Source organism: Hippocampus comes, unplaced genomic scaffold, assembly GCF_001891065.2.
Source record: "Hippocampus comes isolate QL1 unplaced genomic scaffold, H_comes_QL1_v1.1 scaffold36, whole genome shotgun sequence".
Lineage (NCBI taxonomy): Eukaryota > Metazoa > Chordata > Actinopteri > Syngnathiformes > Syngnathidae > Hippocampus > Hippocampus comes.
The window spans coordinates 5,158,852-5,177,214 of NW_017805695.1; the positions used below are offsets into that span (position 1 = coordinate 5,158,852).

Consider the following 18,363-nt stretch of genomic DNA (forward strand, 5'->3'; position numbering starts at 1 on the left):
GACAGTGTGATTACCGAGTTGACATCCAAATTGACTTGTCTTATCATCTTGTAGTGGTTTTCAGCTGAGTGGAGACTGTAGATGAAAGCAAAATAATCTTTAAATAGTAGTTCAAGATGGCTGCTTGATAAATTGCTCCACAACAGTTTTGATCAATGAAGCATGCATTCAATATATTGCCTATTTAGATATGTGAGATAAACTTAACTGGTCTTGTAAATGATTCATAAGTTATATTTCCTTCACTATCTGGCAAAGATTTGAAGAATGTTTGAGGGGGAAAAGGCACATTTTGAATACATATTATATTGTCTTTTATACGTCAGAAAATCCATAACCTCCTTTTACTGTTTATTTATAAAGTGCTTGACTTTATGACGTCATTTAGATTTACAATGTTCTTACATTCTACTTTGTTTTGTTGTATTTCAAAGCATTTGCTCCTATCTTATTGTTTACTACCAGATTGTCAGGTGACAGTGAAGCGTCCATCCTAGTCTACTAAATATTTGTTTTTTTAGATATAGGTGTTAGCCCAGCGTACAACTGCATTGAGCGCAGCAGCACATTCGTGCAAGCATGTGACGAACGCACGTCTACTGCCCCTGAATTGAATTTGCTGTGCGCTTGTAGGACAACGTTGTCACGATTGTGGAAAACGTCAAAGCTATTTTCCTCTTTACCAGTCAATGCATTGCTTGCTTAATAGTAATTGGATTCTTATCCTCCTGTTTGCTCATCAGTTCCTGCTCCTCCTCATTCCAGCCCTAAACTCCATTTAAAGTTTAATAACATTTTAGAATAGTTCCCATTCAAGTAAACAGAATCTGATTACCGAGCTGGATTGAAAATATATGTCTGACGTCAGTTCAAATGATTTATTTATTCAAAGGGGCCCCTGGTGAAGATGATTCCCGGCAAACAAATGGCAGCCTTCCTTTTCAACAGCAAAGTGTTTTTTTTTTTTTGTCTGCCTTGAATTCTTCATGTTCTCTTAGCATATCAGTGTGGGCTTAATAGCAGGAAACACAAGGAATGAAAACTATACTTTATTCAGACTTTTTTTTTCTGATGTGGAGTGCTTTGCTTTGTTACTTTAGATTTTTGTAAAACCAGAAGGTACATTTCGTAGCGGCAAAACAGTCGGACTCTAAAACTATTCTGTGATCGTTTTGAATTTCTCTCTCTATGCCCCTCATTGTGTTCGAGGACCTGCCTTGTACATGTTCTTGCCAGCTGCTTACCAAATGAGGTTATAGTGTTTCCCTACCAACTGTAAATTTCAATAATTTGTTGGCGGAGTCCTCTCGCCATCCGTTTATCATACTATCAATGGCGACTCAACTTCCCTCTGCTGCTCCTTCTGAAACCCTGACCCCCGGCCCTATTACAGTCCTGTAATGAAGTGCAATGGAGTGGTAATTGGTCTGCATTATACCGGATCAGGTAACATTAGACTTATTTTCTTATCACAATGAGCCCTGCTGGTGACTCTCAATGAGAAACCAAACACACTCTCTTTCTTTTGCAGGCTATCATTCAAATAACATTTGAACTAGAGACTGACTCCCCATTTCAGTTTTCCATTTCAAGATTGCAGTCTGTGTCTTCAGATTGGACTTTTGTTTCTAGTTTCCTCCACTTTAAAAGTCTCCCAAACCACTGGCAGTGGTGATAATCTGGAGCTTTCTCAAGATGGGGAAGTACAGTAAATGAGAAGGTCACCGGGTAAATTATACAGTTACAGCTACCTGTTACCTGTTAAAAAATGTTAGGAATGTAATCCAAGTACCATAACATTTAAGTAATATAACTGAATCACATTTAATTACTTTTGGATTACTCCAATACATAATATGGTGGGGAAAAAATGAAAATAAATTAAATATCAATGCAATATATATTTTAACATATTAGTATGTCTTTTCTGTCTTTGGGATGCTGGAGGAAGCCAAAACACACAAAATTCAAATTCAAAAGATGAGAACTGCGAGGCACCATGCAACAGTGAGACAGGCAGGCAGACAGACAGACAGACAGACAGACAGACAGACAGACAGATAGATAGATAGATAGATAGATAGATAGATAGATAGATAGATAGATAGATAGATAGATAAGAGCGCTGGCGTAGGGATCGTCCTCTAACTCCCACATGTGTGACCAGCAGCAGACCACATGATTTTGACCAGTGACACTTTCCGTCGTCAATGTTGCAGTATTTCAAATGAATAAGTCAGTCAGTGATTCAGTCACTGTCCATTCCCTTCGAGTCATTTTTAAACTGACCGTTTTTGGGAAGCCCAACATGTATCCAGTAGCAATGGTCATTTGTCGACTGTAAATGGCCAACAAAAACTTTCCAGAGGATGAGCAATGATGTTCCATTGAGCTCTATTATGAGCAGTTATCCACTTAACTGCAGAAACTGTTGCTTGACCTGTTAGTTTGAAAGTGGGCGAGGGCTCAAATCAAAAGTTTGTCTCCATGCATTAAAAATGTAATCCTCCAAAATAATAGATTATTCAAATTTTTTTTTAATTGTCATAAACTGACGGTTTGCTCTAAAACCAATTATGTATTACATGGGGTTAAAATGAATCTTTATTGTTCATGGAAATGAGACTAACAAGTGAAGAAATCGCTTCTAAAGAAAAAAGAAGATCAATGCAGAAGTGACAAAGTTGAAGTATTTCCTTATCGTAGCTTTAAATGATGCAGCTCTTGGAATTTGTGATCTGAGAAGCAGGATGTCAGGTCTCAGTTGTGACCTAACAAAACTAGCAGAGCCGCTCTGTGTGCAACGTTAAAAAAAAAAAAAAAAAAACAGGATATTGGCTAACAAGGTTAAAATATAGGAGCAAAATATTCTCTTATTAAATTTGGGCTGTAGGGATTTCACTTGAGCCACCTAATAGATAGTGGTTTTAAGGGAGACCAAACAAAAGGTAACGGGACGGTCATGCATATGGCGGCTAATAGTAGGGTTCGAAAAAAATAGGGGATTTGTTTTCAACAGGAAATTGTTCTTAAAGACAGGTCATGGATCACCCTGTTCTTCACAGGGAGCTTCAAAAGCCAAAGAGTGAACTTTTGCTGCAGCCATTGAAATGACTCCATGGCAGAAGGTCAAAGTAGAAACCAAACTAATTGTATAACTGGAGAGAGGCGAATCGAAGTAAATTGATGTCACGGCCGGGATTTATTGTAAGACAAGTGAATACGCTGTCTTTTGGAACTACAGTATTAGGAAACTATGATTGAGGCCATTGCAAATACACAGGTGATGCCAAAATACACGAGGCAAGCCTATAAATGTTTGCGTGGCCATCTAACATCTTGGGAGTTTGATTTGATGAGTGTATTTGGTTATGTAAATAATTTCACCAAGAAATGTGGTGGTTTGGTGGTTGGATGCTGCCAATTGCTGTTTTAGGTATTACCTCAGAATCCTGAAGGAGTGCCAAGATCTGGTTATTCAGTGCAATGGCTGTGATCATCCATGATGACTGTGTGTTCATTGGCATTCAATTTGTCCAGATACGGGTACATCCATCGGGAAAATGTTCCACTAGCAGAGCCTTAAACACTTTCCACCAGACATAAATAAAAATGTGTTTTACCTCAGAAACCACTGAGAGTTCAAACCTTCACTCATTGTTTAGATTGAGGCTTTCACTTAGCTGACTTGTTCCGGAGTAGCAAAGATATGATGAAACTTTATTTATTTAGTTGTGGGGATTTTATGACACAGAGTAAATACTATGCAGTTGACTAGAACAAGCAGGTATACTTAGCCAGTCACGGTAGGCTAAAGAATGCCTGCATTGCATTGCTTCACTGCTTCAGAAATTACATAGAATTATCTCATATATATATATATATATATATATATATACTTTGCAATCTGGTAGACTTGTGAGAGCTGAGCCAGGGATTTTTCATCAAGTTATGAAAGAGGAATGTGTTCATGGCTCATACCACCACCGCTTAAATTTTATTTATGTGATTGCACAAAGGTTTTTCAGAACCACATGCCATATCAACAAGTTACTGAAGTAGTTGAGAAATTCACACGCACGCACGCACGCACGCACGCACGCACGCACACACACATACACGCACACACACACAGACACACGCACAAGTGAAAGTGAAACAGCTTTTACTGGCCTGCCTGTCATTGAGATGTTTACATTGACATCAGCAGAATCTGCAGTTGTTTTTTGTACAACCTTATCATGAAACCCATTGTATTTAGTATTTACCTAGTTAAGAAATTAAAAAAAGACTTATGAAGAAACACAAATACACTTGGATTCTTCCTGATGCTATTATGACACTGATATCGCAGATGCATATAAATAGTACCTATTGTGTGTTCCTCAAATCCAAAATTACAATACTGCATCTGTTTCGCTCAGTGATGTCTGTGTGTGTGTGTGTGTGTGTGTGTGTGTGTGTGTGTGTGTGTGTGTGTGTGTGTGTGTGTGTGTGTGTGTGCGTGTCGCGTTCCTGGCTCCCTCTTTCCTTGCCCTTATTTTGAATGATCAGGCCTCCAGGGGTGAGAAAGTTTCGCATAATCACTGACATGTTGCACATTTTAGTCATGACTGTGGTGTGTTCACACTTCTTCAACTGTTTCAGGAAGTGGGCGTGAGTCACTAAAATCAGGAAACTGAATGTTGCTTTTGATACAAGGGGCGACGGGTGAAAGCTAACTCATTCCTGTTTGCAGAACTACGCAAATTCACTTGTTTAGGAAGGACATAAAAAGACATATTTTTCAAACTATGTTCCCTGTGGACTGATTTTACACACTTTCAAGACACCATAACCATGGAAGAACAGCTGGCCTGTGGGGGCTCAGGTAAATTAGTACTCTCTTTCAACAATCCTTGCTTCACTGGATGTGAATTTTTTGTCATTGTTCTCAAATGTGATTTATTTTAAGAAAAGAATACATTGTTTTCATTGCCAACCCTTCTGTACAAGCACAATAAATGCGGGCGAAAGACTTTCAGCCCTCCTTTGAGGTTAAATCCATGTCAGTTTCTTCCCTGCCTCACAAGTTTGTCTGTTGATCGCGCATGGCAGCAGACCATTAACAAATACATGTCAACTCACTCAGCACTGCCATGAGTGGGAACTGTGATGGAGGTGATTACTCCTGTTGGGTTTCTTTCCCAGTTTGCATGCACAGAGGTGAACTTGACCTGATTAAACACTTTAATGAGTCAAACTAAATTACTCTGACTGCTGTTGACACAGTGCTGTGTTTGCACTATTCCTTTTGGACTCTCTGCACGGAAATAGCCAACAGTTTGGACATTCATGCTCAAACCACACTCACCTTGACATTCCACAGCCGGACAGCCGGTATGTTGTCGAGCATTACCATTATAAACACTAGCAACAGCTTCATGGACACGAACATATAATATGGGCAGTGTCACATCATTAGCATAATATTTGTGATGATTACAAGGATTGTAATTCATGTTCCATGGTTTGGCTAGATGATAGAGGTTTAGCGCAAATAAACATTTCCAGTTTTATGGAGTGACATTCAGCCAAAGTTGGGGATTCCACTCTCTGCCTTATTGTGTGGCGTATGCATGTTTTACCCTTGCTTGCTTAGATTTCTCCCCTCACCCCCATCCCACATTGCAAAGCATGTGTGTAAGTTTAATTGAAGACTCTATATTGTTCAAAGACACAATTGTGTGAATGCAAGTTGAACACCTTCAGTGACCAAACATGAAAATTTGGACCGGTTCTCTTTTGCAGAGGAAGTCACTTTGCTTCTGGAGCACAGTTGAGGGGCCCTTGAACAAGGCCCCTTTTGACTCTTCTTCTTCTTCTTCTTCTTCGTCTTCTTCTTCTTCTTCTCAACATCATTCCTTGGAATGTAGTATTTACACAGTTAGACTGAACATTTTTGTTTTGGTTTGGGTTTTTTTAACTCAAGGTTTATTACTCTGATTTACTCAACAGAATGGTAGGCCAATTGAGCCAGAACATTTGGGTAAATTGCCTTACATTTCTGTACTTCTGGACATAAACAAACACATGTATGTATGCATTGTGTGTGTGTGTGTGTGTGTGTGTGTGTGTGTGTGTGTGTGTGTATTACTCTGATTTACTAAACAGAATGGTAGGCCAATTGAGCCAGAACATTTGGGAAAATTGCCTTACATTTCTGTACTTCTGGACATAAAAAACACATGTATGTATGTTTGTATGTATGCATAGTGTGTGTGTGCGTGTGTGTGTGTGTGTGTGTGTGTGTGTGTGCGCGTGTGTGTGTGTGTGTGTGTGTGTGTGTGTGCGCGTGTGTGTGTGTGTGTGTGTGTGTGTGTGTGCGCGTGTGTGTGTGTGTGTGTGTGTGTGTGTGTGAATTTGAAATTTACAAAATAAAATGTATTCTAAGTATTCTATTTATAAGGTGAACTGTGAATATAATAAAACATGTTGAACTTTTTTGCATTCTACAGTGAATTCTGCATCCCTCTCAACATATGAGCTACTGATTCTGCATACTGCTGAGGCACAGGAATGGGCAACATATTTGCAGCAGATCTTGCAGGAGTCCTCGGAGAAGTTCCACAAGAGCTCAATTTTGCTCTATACCATCGGCCCTGCTGATCAGCTCCATGGGTGCAACTTTGAAAGTTTCCACACCTTCAAATGCGTTGTGCTGCTCCTCACTGGAGGATTCGTAGACTTCATGTCTGAGCCTGAGCCACATGGAGCCCTTCAGAGGCTGCTCCACCCATCACACAGAGTGGTGGCGCTGTTGTGTGGCGTGTCTGAAGAAGACATATTAACGGTCGATGGCTTTGAAGACTGGCCCAGTTGGAGAAAACTGCATGCTGAGGATGAACCCGCTATCTATGTCTCGGCCATTCTGGAGACCATCACTAGCAGTAGGCTGGAGTCTTCATATTTTTGTTATCTTTATTTGTCTTTGTACAGTGTAATTGTGCTAACCGTCATTGTTGCCGCTACTGAGCATTTAGAGTTGCTCTCAATTTGGCTGTAATTAGTTTTTAGCTGCTACTTAAAAAAATAACAGGAAAGGATAATGAATAGAGATGTTACAATACAATGCAACAAACACACACTCAGAAGCAATAAAGTAAAAACACCCACTTAAAAATGAAACATTTCTAAAAATAAACAGTTTCTCATCTTGTGGTTGTGACTGTGGGCGCACTGTATCATACTGAGAACTGTTTCACATAATTTGTCACTTGCATGTACAGTAGAAGGAAGGCTAAATATTTGAAACATCTCTTGGTAATAAAAACACATTTGATTAAATGTACCTCTTAGATACCATTGAATCATTTGGTGTCTTTTGTTAAGTTGATTGTACATTAATCAAAAACATATACTATACCCACAGTTTTTATGTCATTATTAATTTGAGTCAATTGTTTTCCTGTTGTTGTTTCCTGATTGTTTTCTGAAAGGCAGGCTACAGGCAGAGCGTGTGATCAAATGCGCGGCCTCAGAACAGCTGCACGTCGCCCGAGCCTCCTCAAGGGAGGATCATCTCACCGCTGAAATACAGGAAGTGATGTCAGGAGAGTGTCGAAAAAGAAACTTGGGGGATGATGAACATTCAACCAAGGCTCTTTCTGTAACCAAGGAAATTAGTCCACACTCACGCATCAACTGCCTCACTATTCAACCAGCCCGACTTCTGTGTGGGGTAAGTGTGTGGTCATTACATCATGACACCAAGGGAGATGTTAAGAGACGAGTTGCCCCAGACATGCACCGTAGATGCTCCATTGTTTCATTGATCTGATTCTGTTTGTTGTTCAGGTGGAGGAGAGCATTTTTATCATCTTTACTGATCGAGTAGATCACCTGTCATCACCAGAAGTGGAGTTTTCCTCTGGATATACCCCGTCAAAAACAGTTTCATGCACTGTTGTAAATGAGTACACAATACGTCTCACTGCACCCGGTAAGTCATTTCAGAATTCAAGTCCTAGTTGGTTTCTTCACTGATAAAGATTCCAAACTTCAATCTTGTGTTTTAGCGTAACATTGTGGGAAGCCTGTTCTCATGACAATCATTGGAATACAAAAAGTAGAAATCAGGAATCAAATGCGTTAAGAATCACGTTTTGAAAATAACTTTTCTCCCAAAAAAATGATGATTGCCATTTTACTTCCTAGAAATGCCTGCAGGGGAGGTATCACTCACCCTGTGCTCTAACCAATCACGTATAAGCTTGAAGTGCGTCACATATTATACCAACATGGGAGAAGTCAGTCGCTGTCTTGAAAATGCTGCCGATCCCATAAATTTCCTCTGCCAGGTGAGACGTATTATTTATTGAGTCATCATGCTAATCTCCCGGGTTTTGATATTCATCCTGTTTTGTTCTTCTCCCAGGCTTTCAATTTGATGTCCAATTCAATTGAGTTTTTGGACGAAATTCTAACCGACTCAATCAAATCCAAGATGCCAGCATGTCTTCAGCTGTTTGGGATCAGACAGATAGAGGAGCACAATATGGCGGCATGTAAGTGCAACACATCTCGCCTTGCTAATCTGTTCGAGGGAATCCTCATTGAGGCAGATCTGCGGAACTTAACAATTGTCACAATCATGGAATCAAATTAATCAAATTAGAAATTAGAGTTGTGCTGACCAAAGCCATGAACTTTGCAAAAGTCTTGGACCACCATTAGATTTGTTCTTTGAGCCCAGCTGTCATGATGACATCCAAGTTATCATGGAGTGCCTCTCAGATGTTTGTTTTATTGATACTTTGCCTACAGTTGTATACAACGTCATGCAACTCCAAAAGGATATTTATTTGCAAAGTTAACAAACATACAGTGTAGTCCAACCAACAAAACAAAGAACAGCTGAACAATAAAAAGCATCATTTTTCTTCCTTATAGTGACCTATCTAATTAGAGTAAGCATATGACGCAAACAAATGTAATTTGCTTTGGGAATTGAATTGTTTGAATGAAGCCATTGTATGCGTGGGCGCATGAACTAGAGTGCAATTTCGTGTCATAATGGATACACGGGATGTAGCTGCATTAGCAAATAAAAAATGGAATGAAAATAATTGTCTTTGTGAGATCAAAGCTCTTGTTTGGGATTTAGATTACAAAATTGAATGCAGAGTGCCGACATAAATAAATCTGTCACTTAACCTTTTACTGGTGAATCCTAGTGAATAGTGAAAGTTTGCCAGAAGGCTAACCAACACTGTGTCCTGTAGATAAGCGCAATGAGGAACTTCCCACGTTGCTCCACTTTGCTGCAAAGTATGGCCTGAAGAAGCTGATGAGCTTCCTCCTTCAGATTCCCGGGGCGCTGCAAGCTTACAGCGTGATGAACAAGAATGGAGATTATCCAAACACGCTGGCGGAAAAGAGCGGCTTCCCAGATCTCCGACAGTTTATTGATGAATTTGTTGTAAGTCCAGAAATTACATATTCTATTTTTTTCCAATCCACACACACACACACACACACACACACACACACACACACACACACACACACACACACACACACACACACACACACACACACACACACTTTTCACACTCAATTGGCATGTCAGAGTTTAAATTAGACTCGTTCTTGTTTTGTAACAAATGGAGCAGACTGCAGATATGCTCAAATCTCAAGACGAAGATCCAGAGGAGTGTACAGAGGACTACGAAGAGATGACGCCTACCCAGCACTCAGGTTGTCCCGACGACATGTATGTGCCAATGCTGGGCGGAAACCCTGAGTGCGAAGATGATCTATGTAATTATAATCTTTATTTGATACATTTTTTTGACATTATTCCAAATGACAATGTTGAGCAAGGATTGCAAAGATGTGATTTGATGATTTCGCCTGTAGATGAAAAGATGAATGCTATTGTGGAAAACACAGAGGATGCTATGCTGAGGACGTTTTTTCAAGGTGAACAACCTTTAAAAAATGATATTCTTGAATAGCAATGATGTAAAATACATGTTTTTTTTTGTTGTTGTTTTTTTTTAACTTTCAGCAAAACCTCAGAACAGTGTAGTCCAAGGTGAAAAAGAGCAACCTCAAATGGAAAATGCAGAGTCCAATGACCCTGATGAAAGTGATAATGAGCTGGACCCCTACAGCCTCGCTAGTGAAGACATATATGATACTTTGGATGAAAATAATTGCCACAATGCAGCAGTGCTGTCTCGACCACCAGCCCCCATCCCTCGACCTGAAATTGAGCCTGAACCTGAAAAGCCTGTCACCTATATTTCAAGAGGTACTTCACATCCACTCCATTGCACCTAGTATAATTTTGCTGCTGGTTGACACCACTAACTCTGCACTTTTAACAGTATTTTCAGATAAAGCTACATCCCAAAGTCACACCGTGGCAACGTGTCCGCAAGGTAAACAAAATGAGTACAGGGGTATTTGTGAGGTTGCACACCCTCTTCTGGTCAATTTTGTTTGATTTTAAAAGCAATTGTTCTCCTCCATCCATTCACCCATCCGTCCAGTTACTCCACTTATTGCAAGACACATCAGGTTGAGACGACAACTATTCACATGTACAAATCACACCTGGACAATTTAGAGTTTCAATGAATGTTACATGCATATCTTGGAATGTGGAGGTAGCTGGAGAACCCAGAAAAAAAGAAGGCTGAAGCCGAGATTCGAACCTTGAACCTCAAAACTGCAAGAAAGACATGCTGGGCATAGGCAACAGTAGTGCCTAGGAAATAATATAAATATAATTAATCTGTTACAGGTTACAGTTTAACCCACCATCTTAACTGTTGTAACAGTCATACAAGATTGAGCATATATATACAAACCGAAAGCTGTAAAAATAGATAAGTACAGCACACATAAGGGTAAAAGCATTTGTTGATATGTAGACTTTTTCCTTTTCTTTTCTGTATTGAAAAATGATCAATTCATATATTATATAACAAGGGGTAGGACTAGTTAAGTTTTTTACTTCTTCCTACTCCTTTGAACATATAATTGTGATGACTATTTTCTTTTCCTTTTTACAATTTTACTTATCTTCAGTTGCCAGTTTTTTGCTGTATTGTATATTTTATATGTTCAATAAACAAACAAACAAATAAGATTAAAAATACATATATATTAAATATTTTTTTAAAAAGCAACAAGTCAACCTTACAGCGGGTATAAAAAGTTTCACACCTCCCTCCCAATGCCAGGTTTTTGTGATGTAAGAAAATGAGATGAGTCGGAATCATTTCAAAATTCACTCCAATACTACTATGACGCATAACCGTACATGAAAAATAAACAGCTGTGATGATGTGGTTTCACAAACGTGAACACCCTCTGAACTGTTCACTTAATCAGTCACACTTCCTGTTAAATTGGAATAAACACAAACCTGCCAGCATGCATTAAAAGTGACCCTGATCAACCCCAACTGAAGTTCAGAGATATTGAACACTGTACAACATTTGCAGCATAATTAACAAGGGCCTCTCCCCACCTGCAGGTCAGTCTGCGATGGAGCCCCCCATACCTGTATACGACTTTTTTGCTGGGATGAAGACGCCTGGTCAGAGGCAGCTCATAACCCTCCAGGAGAGGGTCAAAGTGGGAGAAATGACTGTGGATGAAGCTGTCCATGAATTCAAAGCTTGGCAGCTGGACCATGAGAGCAGAGCAAGCTCAGTGCGCTATCAGCAGGTTAAACCGTTGGTTACCACGTGTGAAATGTACATTCATGAGCAATGACTGCATCTCCTGAATGTCTGTTTATTTCCCTCAGGATAATCTGAGAAGATTGAGAGAGAGCATCAACAGGCGTCACAATGAGAGAGAAAAGACAGGCAAGGAGCTTGGTAAGAAATGTTGCATAAGTTATGTCTTTACGGAGGTTAGAATAAAGCGAAGAAATACAATTTGATGAATTGCAAATTTAAGGAAACAATATTTTCAAGATTTTTAAATAAATATACTGTATGATGCTGTCTGTTTCCTATCAGACTATCAGATAAGTGCCCCACTGCAGAGAAACTCCTTTTGGGGAGCCACTGTGACAATGGAGTGTGCTGTATATGACGGAACACCCAGAATGGTGCCTCCATCCACCTCAGCTGCTCATCTTATCCAAAGAGGAAGCTGGAAGACAGGGAGCACGTCCAGTACATCGAGTGGGTCTTACTGTTTTTAAGATATGGCGCAGCAGTTCCTCATGTTTCCTTGGACACGCAATAAGGCACAGGTGGCAAACTCCCGTCCTTGAGGGCTACTGTATTATCCAGCGAGTTTTCCATCTCTCCATGCTGCAACACATCTGATTCAAATGATCAGCTTGTTGTGGGACCGGAGTTTCACATCTCATGCGTTTTGAATATTTTGCCCATTTCTTATCATGCTACATTCTCCAGGCACAAATAAAACATCTTCTTGTAAAAACATACTCAGGTTAATTGAAAAATACGAATGGCTGTTTTTACTGTTTATTTTGGTCCTGTCAATAATTCACAGCGTGCTCGAACTCTCGGCCAAAGTCAGCTGGGATAGGCTGTAGCTCACCTCTCACCCTCATGAGTACAAACAGTATAGAAAATGAATTAATGGATACTGTAATACTGCACTGGCAGTGTCAGTCAAAAATAAGTAATGTATTTTTAAGTACTTTTTCTTTTTTTACTGAGTTCAATTATTTTATTGGCTTTTCTGACATTGTGTATGTTTATCTAATGACATTAACGGTGAGTGTGTGTTTTCCTTTACATGAGGTACTGAGAGCAACAGACTCAGCACTCACAGCAATTTAAGCTACAGCAGTGGGACAGAGCCAGATTTAGAGGTAAGCCTGAAAAGGGCTGCAAAGCATTCCCGTCGCCTTTTGTTCAATGTGTTTGTCCACGATAGAATTACAACACAGTATTACATATTTTGTTTTGTCCAAGGACTCTTTAGAAAATCTCCCCCTTCCGCCAAGACCTCCACGGCCTTCTGAAGCTGCTCCACTAATTCCACCCAGAATTCCTAGACGCAATTCACAAAGGTTAGTCTGTCCATGAACACATGCACAGTAAAAAGAATGTAACAGTAAACAGAGCAATATGAAATTGTCCAAAAATACAGTATACTTGGGAGACATAAGGAGAATGTACTGAATACCATGTGCAAGTGTTAGGAGACATGACCAAAAGTAAAAATGGAACATGATATGTAGCAGGACCCCTTCTGTGGAGCTAAAAGGGCTTCCATTCATCTGAGAAGATTTCTTTCCTGTTTGATGGGGTTGAGGTCAGGGTTTGTCTGGTTCATCGACACTAACCTCATCCAACCATGCCTGAATGAATGATGCTGGAGATTGTGTTGTATGTGGTGTGCTGTGTTGGTCATTTAGAGCCCCGTTTTTCAACCTTGATTGATTTATTGAGGGATGCATTTTACCTAAAAAAAAATGCATGTATGTTTTTGAAATGTGAAAGAAGCTGGAGTACCCAGACACAAGTAGGCGATTGGAGAATATGCATGGAGCCCAACTTCAAAATTGTGAAGCAGATGTACTAACAACTCACAGTGCCATCACATAGGAGCTTTTTTAATAAAATGTTTTCATTCTTGACTGCAACTGCAAGCCAACACACGTGCCACCTTGTCTTACAGCACGTCAGATAAGATGTTGCACGAGCGCTATGTGTCCTGCCCGACCCGAGCGCTTCCTCAAAGACCTCCTCAAAGACAGACCAATTCTGCTCCTCCCATTCCACGTCGACTGCGGTGATGGACAGAGCTTGACTTCTTGTATTCAATCTGGGTTCAGTTTGTGTGCTTTTTTAATGCAACAGAGATGAAGAGGTTGGGCAGTCATCACTTCAGTTAAAAAAAAGATACAACTCTCCACATAGAGACATTTTTCCAGCTTTTAATTAATTGTGAATGCTGTATCGTACAGTATCATTTTGAAAAAAAGATGATTGTACTGTGGAATTAAGAACTTGTTAGGCGTGCCAAAGAAGCACGAGGTTTATTTTTGCGCTTTGTGTGTGATCTTATTTATATTAGAGATGGACAGACAGACCGACAGAATTTTGGTCAGTAGCAAGGAATTTATAAGCAACTCTTCATACTTACAGCCACATATGGGCAATTTACATGAGTCTTCAATTAACCTCGTAACATGCATGTGTTGGGATATTGGAGGAAGTACCTGGAAAAAAACATGCAATCATCACACAGGAAGGCCAGAGCCTAGATTTGAGCCCCAAACCTATGATCTGTGAAACACAATGGAACCATTCCGATGCCGTGCCGTCTCTTCTTAATCCCGTGAGAGAAAGACCGACAGCATTTTGGTCAGTAGCAAGGAATTTATAAGCAACCCTTCATACTTACAGCCACATATGGGCAATTTACATGAGTCTTCAATTAACCTCGTAACATGCATGTGTTGGGATATTGGAAGAAGTACCGTACCTGGAAAAAACATGCAATCATCACACAGGGACGCGAGAGCCTAAATTTGAGCCCCAAACCTATGATCTGTGAAACACATTGGAACCATTCAGATGCCGTGCCGTCTCTTCTTAATCCCGTGAGAGAAATTACGTTGTCACACCCTAAATATATGAACATGTATGACATTTGTACTGCACCCATGCAGTAAATGAAATGCCTATTGATATGGAGAATACAATATTCTATTGCACATTAACTCCGCTTTGTGTTTCATTCAATTAAATAAATACAGCATGTCAACCCAAGCAGCGCATTGTTGGTTCACTGATATAAATATGATAATAACACTGTACTGGTCAAGTATACCTGACAATATTATGATACTATGATGAATACTTGACTGTATGGCGGCATGGTGGTCGACTGGTTAGCACGTGCGTACGTGTGTAGACGTGCGAGTTCAATTCTGGCTCTAGCCTTCTTGTGTGGGCTTTGCAAGTTTTCCCCGTGCCTGCGTGGGTTTTCTCCGGGTACTCCGGTTTCATCCCACATTCCAAAAACATGCATGGGAGGTTAATGGAACATTCAGGGTGTACCCCGCCCATTGCCCGAAGACACCTTGGATAGGCTCCAGCACACCGACAGCCCTCGTTAGGATAAGAAGATTAGACAATGGATGGATGAATGGACACTTCACTATATGTGTCTGAGGGTCAAATTTATGCAAAATGCAGAATGCCTTTTCACTCTTAAAATAGAAAGAAGTAAAGCAAAAGGTCACTGTATATACTAAATCCAAACAAACAACAGTTTGCAATCCGTACATTATGTTCTCTTTTACTCGCACGAAAATCGACTTACTACTTCCACATAATGTTAGACGACCAAAAAAAAATGTTAGACGACTTCCGGACAACCGATTGGAACTTTCAGATTAAAACAGAATCTGTGCTCAATGCTTTTGTTGTGAAGGGCTTGTAGTTCTGCTGCAGCTTGACGCAGCCGAGGCTTTGTTGCGTGCAGTGTGTGTGTAAGGGCGCGCGCGAGCGCGCGTGTGTGCTCGTGTGCGTGCAGTGTGTGTGTGTGTGTGTGTGTGTGTGTGTGTGTGTGTGTGTGTGTGTGTGTGTGACGCGCAAAAAGGACGCTGGTGGCAAAGCAGAAGCCATCCCAGTATAGTGCAGACTCCACGAGCCATCACTACACTGGATTATTACCAGCAAATACAGGTAAACACGTGTTTTCATTGGTAGCATCACCGATGTTTTTTTAAATGGTTATTTTTTAAATATTGTTTGAATTACCTTGCCAACTCTTTCAATAGCTGACTTTATTGGACTGTCGCTAACACTGCCGCAGCGTTCGCCATTTATTGTTAAATGTCAATTCAGCTTATTTGATCCAACCAAAGCGTTTCTGTCACTCACTTTTGTTGTTTTCGGGACAGTCACTGCAGCAAAGGCAATTGCGCACAGTAGAACCAAGAGCCTTTAAGTGCCGCATGCCCAGCAGAGCCAATCCACGACTTTATTGCCCACCAACGGCATTAATCACTTGTTAGATTAGACTGCTGCTTGTCTTGTCTTTGGTTCCAGGCTTTAATGGTGATGACATTTTGAGCAAAGGAGAGAATGGGAACATGCTTTGACTCGGCAGTCGAGTCAGGAACATCACTCCCATTAGTCCACACTGTTGAACATTGACAGACCATGTTGATTTAATAGAACTACTGTCCTGTAATGTTCTCGAATTAATATATCAGCAACGGCAGCATAGTGCAACAGTGTTTAGCAAGCCGGTCCACAGTTCTGAGTGACATTTCTGGCCGTTCCAAAGACATAATACATGTTTTGGTCAACTGAAAACTCAATATTTTTCATAGGTGTGAATGTGAGCATCAATGCTTGATTGTCTAAATGTGTCCTGTAATTGGCTGGTAACCACTGCAAAGTGTTGCTATCAAGCCTCATGGCCAAAGTCAACTGGGGTAGTTGCTCAATAGAAAATGGATGAATTTATGTATTATTACTTTTGAGATTATTACGTGAGGGTGAAAATGTCTATCGCAAGCTATTTTTCAGGCCCTTGTGTGTCTGTTTGCTCCTTACTACCATGGCTTGATTTATTGCCAAGTCCACGCCACCTCTTCTTCTGATTACTACGAGCAGTATTGATGTCATACTGTATATGTTCACCATTACCCTAACTTGATTGTTGCTTTATACATTTCTCTTCCCGTATTTAATTTTCACCGAAGAGTGTTACGTTAGTGCACAGTCGTACACCCCGTATAATTTCAGTAGTCCCTGCTCTTATTGACACAGGAAACCCAAATGTTTAACTACATGCTCTACCAGGACAAACGGCAGCATGTGACATGGCCAACTGTCACACTGCACACGTGAGTTTAAAAAGATGCCGAAACTTAGAAATCACTGAATGGCGATCGCTGTGTAGATTAGATGTGTCATTGGTTCTTTTACATTTCCTTACATCACGAGGTTTGTATTCAATGTTCACTATGAAGGGTGGCTTGCCTCCACACTTTCGAAAAACAGAATAAACTGTCACCCGCCTCATAAAAATTCAAATGTCCCTCAGTCACTGTTTCCACACTCTCATTCACATTCTTGATTAGATTTTTGCATTCAGTCCAAGTGATGTGCGTAACATGACGCTTACACAGGCTTGATAAAATATTAACCTCAAACAAATAATTAATCAAATGGGTCTGAAGACAGATGAAAGCCTGACCTTTTTTTTTTGGTGTGTGTTTGCCACATTCCCACCGTCTCTTGGTATAAAGATTGGGTTGCTGGTTTTATGTCCCATTACAGGCCCAAAAATGTTGGACTAGATGAGAAGTGCAAGTTAGCCCCCCGAGTAAACACTACAATTCCCTCTCTCTAATATGTCCTAAGGATCCAAATTGTGAATATTTATGTTTCCGGCCTATCTCTCTTTTGCACATTATTTTACTCCTTCAGGGCAACAAATAAAGGTGTGTTCTTGTTCTTATCGCCTGGTTGGACAGGATTAGTGGAGCACCTCCACTGTGTTTATTCAAAAAGAAAAAGCCTTCTATCCATTGCCTTTATCTATCCAAAAAGCATTGATATATGAAACAGTGTTATGTATGCTAATATACTGTATGTTACAACAAGTATGTCTTGCTTATAGCTGACATTGACAGTAGTCCATGTAGCAAGAGGGCGACAAGGTGTTTTGCTTCCAGTTATTGACTCAGTGGTAACACAGCAGCGAAAAGCACACAAACTACTGCTTCGCAACATGACATGAGTGTAATTGTGAGTGTTTACATAGAGAGGGTGCATGTCGGATAGCCGCTGGCTCAGCCACTGTTCATTTTGTCAAACCAAGGGCCGGAACTAGTTTTACACTGTCATATGCAATTGAAGGCAAATGTGTCAGCTACTGTAGAAGTGCTTTTATGGTTTTTTTTTTGTTTTTGTTTTTTTGGGCTTTTTTTACTGTTCAGACATGCTCAAAGGCTTTGTGCAAATTATTTTGTGTAGAAGATTTTTAAACATCCTGCATCTTGATTTTTTTCTTTGAAGGATATATTGCTGTATTTAATCAGGACAAAGGGGATTAGCACAGGACCTCTTGGTATGAACCTGGCACAGTTATGAATATTAATGAAACATTTCAAGAGTCACTCAACACCACCGCCCTGACATCCCACCGTGGCTTAGTCTAAGAGGAGCAATCGCTGCAAAGCTTGAAAGTCTAAACTCACTTTTAAAGATTTATGAAAACCATGTCCTGTACTATTTAGCTGATCACATTTTGAACCGAACCGTTTTGAAGCGTAGTAGACATTTAGAGTTGTAGTTGCATTTCTTAGCTGCTCGTACATTGTTTGCGGCGATGTGAGCAATATGCTGA

General features: G+C 40.2%; 2 protein-coding genes across 13 annotated transcripts in view; both read left to right on the forward strand.

Annotated features, from left to right (window-relative positions):
* The first annotated feature begins 4,669 nt into the window (after positions 1-4,669).
* pik3ap1 (phosphoinositide-3-kinase adaptor protein 1) lies at positions 4,670-14,017 on the forward strand. 5 transcript variants are annotated; one of them, XM_019881991.1, is made up of 17 exons: positions 4,670-4,870; positions 6,498-6,929; positions 7,479-7,720; positions 7,837-7,981; positions 8,197-8,339; positions 8,417-8,546; positions 9,264-9,460; positions 9,651-9,801; positions 9,901-9,972; positions 10,049-10,297; positions 10,374-10,427; positions 11,531-11,724; positions 11,807-11,879; positions 12,024-12,191; positions 12,780-12,853; positions 12,957-13,054; positions 13,666-14,017. In XM_019881991.1, exons 1-17 carry the CDS (start codon positions 4,840-4,842, stop codon positions 13,781-13,783), a joined length of 2,571 nt encoding a protein of 856 aa, XP_019737550.1. In that variant the 5' UTR covers positions 4,670-4,839; the 3' UTR covers positions 13,784-14,017. The 5 variants fall into 5 exon arrangements, with proteins under 5 accessions (XP_019737550.1, XP_019737551.1, XP_019737554.1 ...); XM_019881992.1 differs by having other exon boundaries at positions 4,671-4,870; positions 12,783-12,853; XM_019881995.1 differs by having other exon boundaries at positions 4,671-4,870; positions 9,901-9,963; positions 10,052-10,297.
* A 1,520-nt stretch (positions 14,018-15,537) lies between these two features.
* Positions 15,538-18,363, forward strand: part of sorbs1 (sorbin and SH3 domain containing 1) — a 43,364-nt gene continuing 40,538 nt past the window's right edge. For 4 of the 8 annotated variants that reach the window (XM_019881997.1, XM_019881999.1, XM_019882001.1 and 1 more), the window contains exon 1: positions 15,538-15,683. The gene's annotated coding sequence lies outside the window, so the exon portion shown is untranslated. The remainder of the gene's footprint in view (positions 15,684-18,363) is intronic. The other 4 variants (XM_019882002.1, XM_019882003.1, XM_019882004.1 and 1 more) reach the window with 4 other exon arrangements.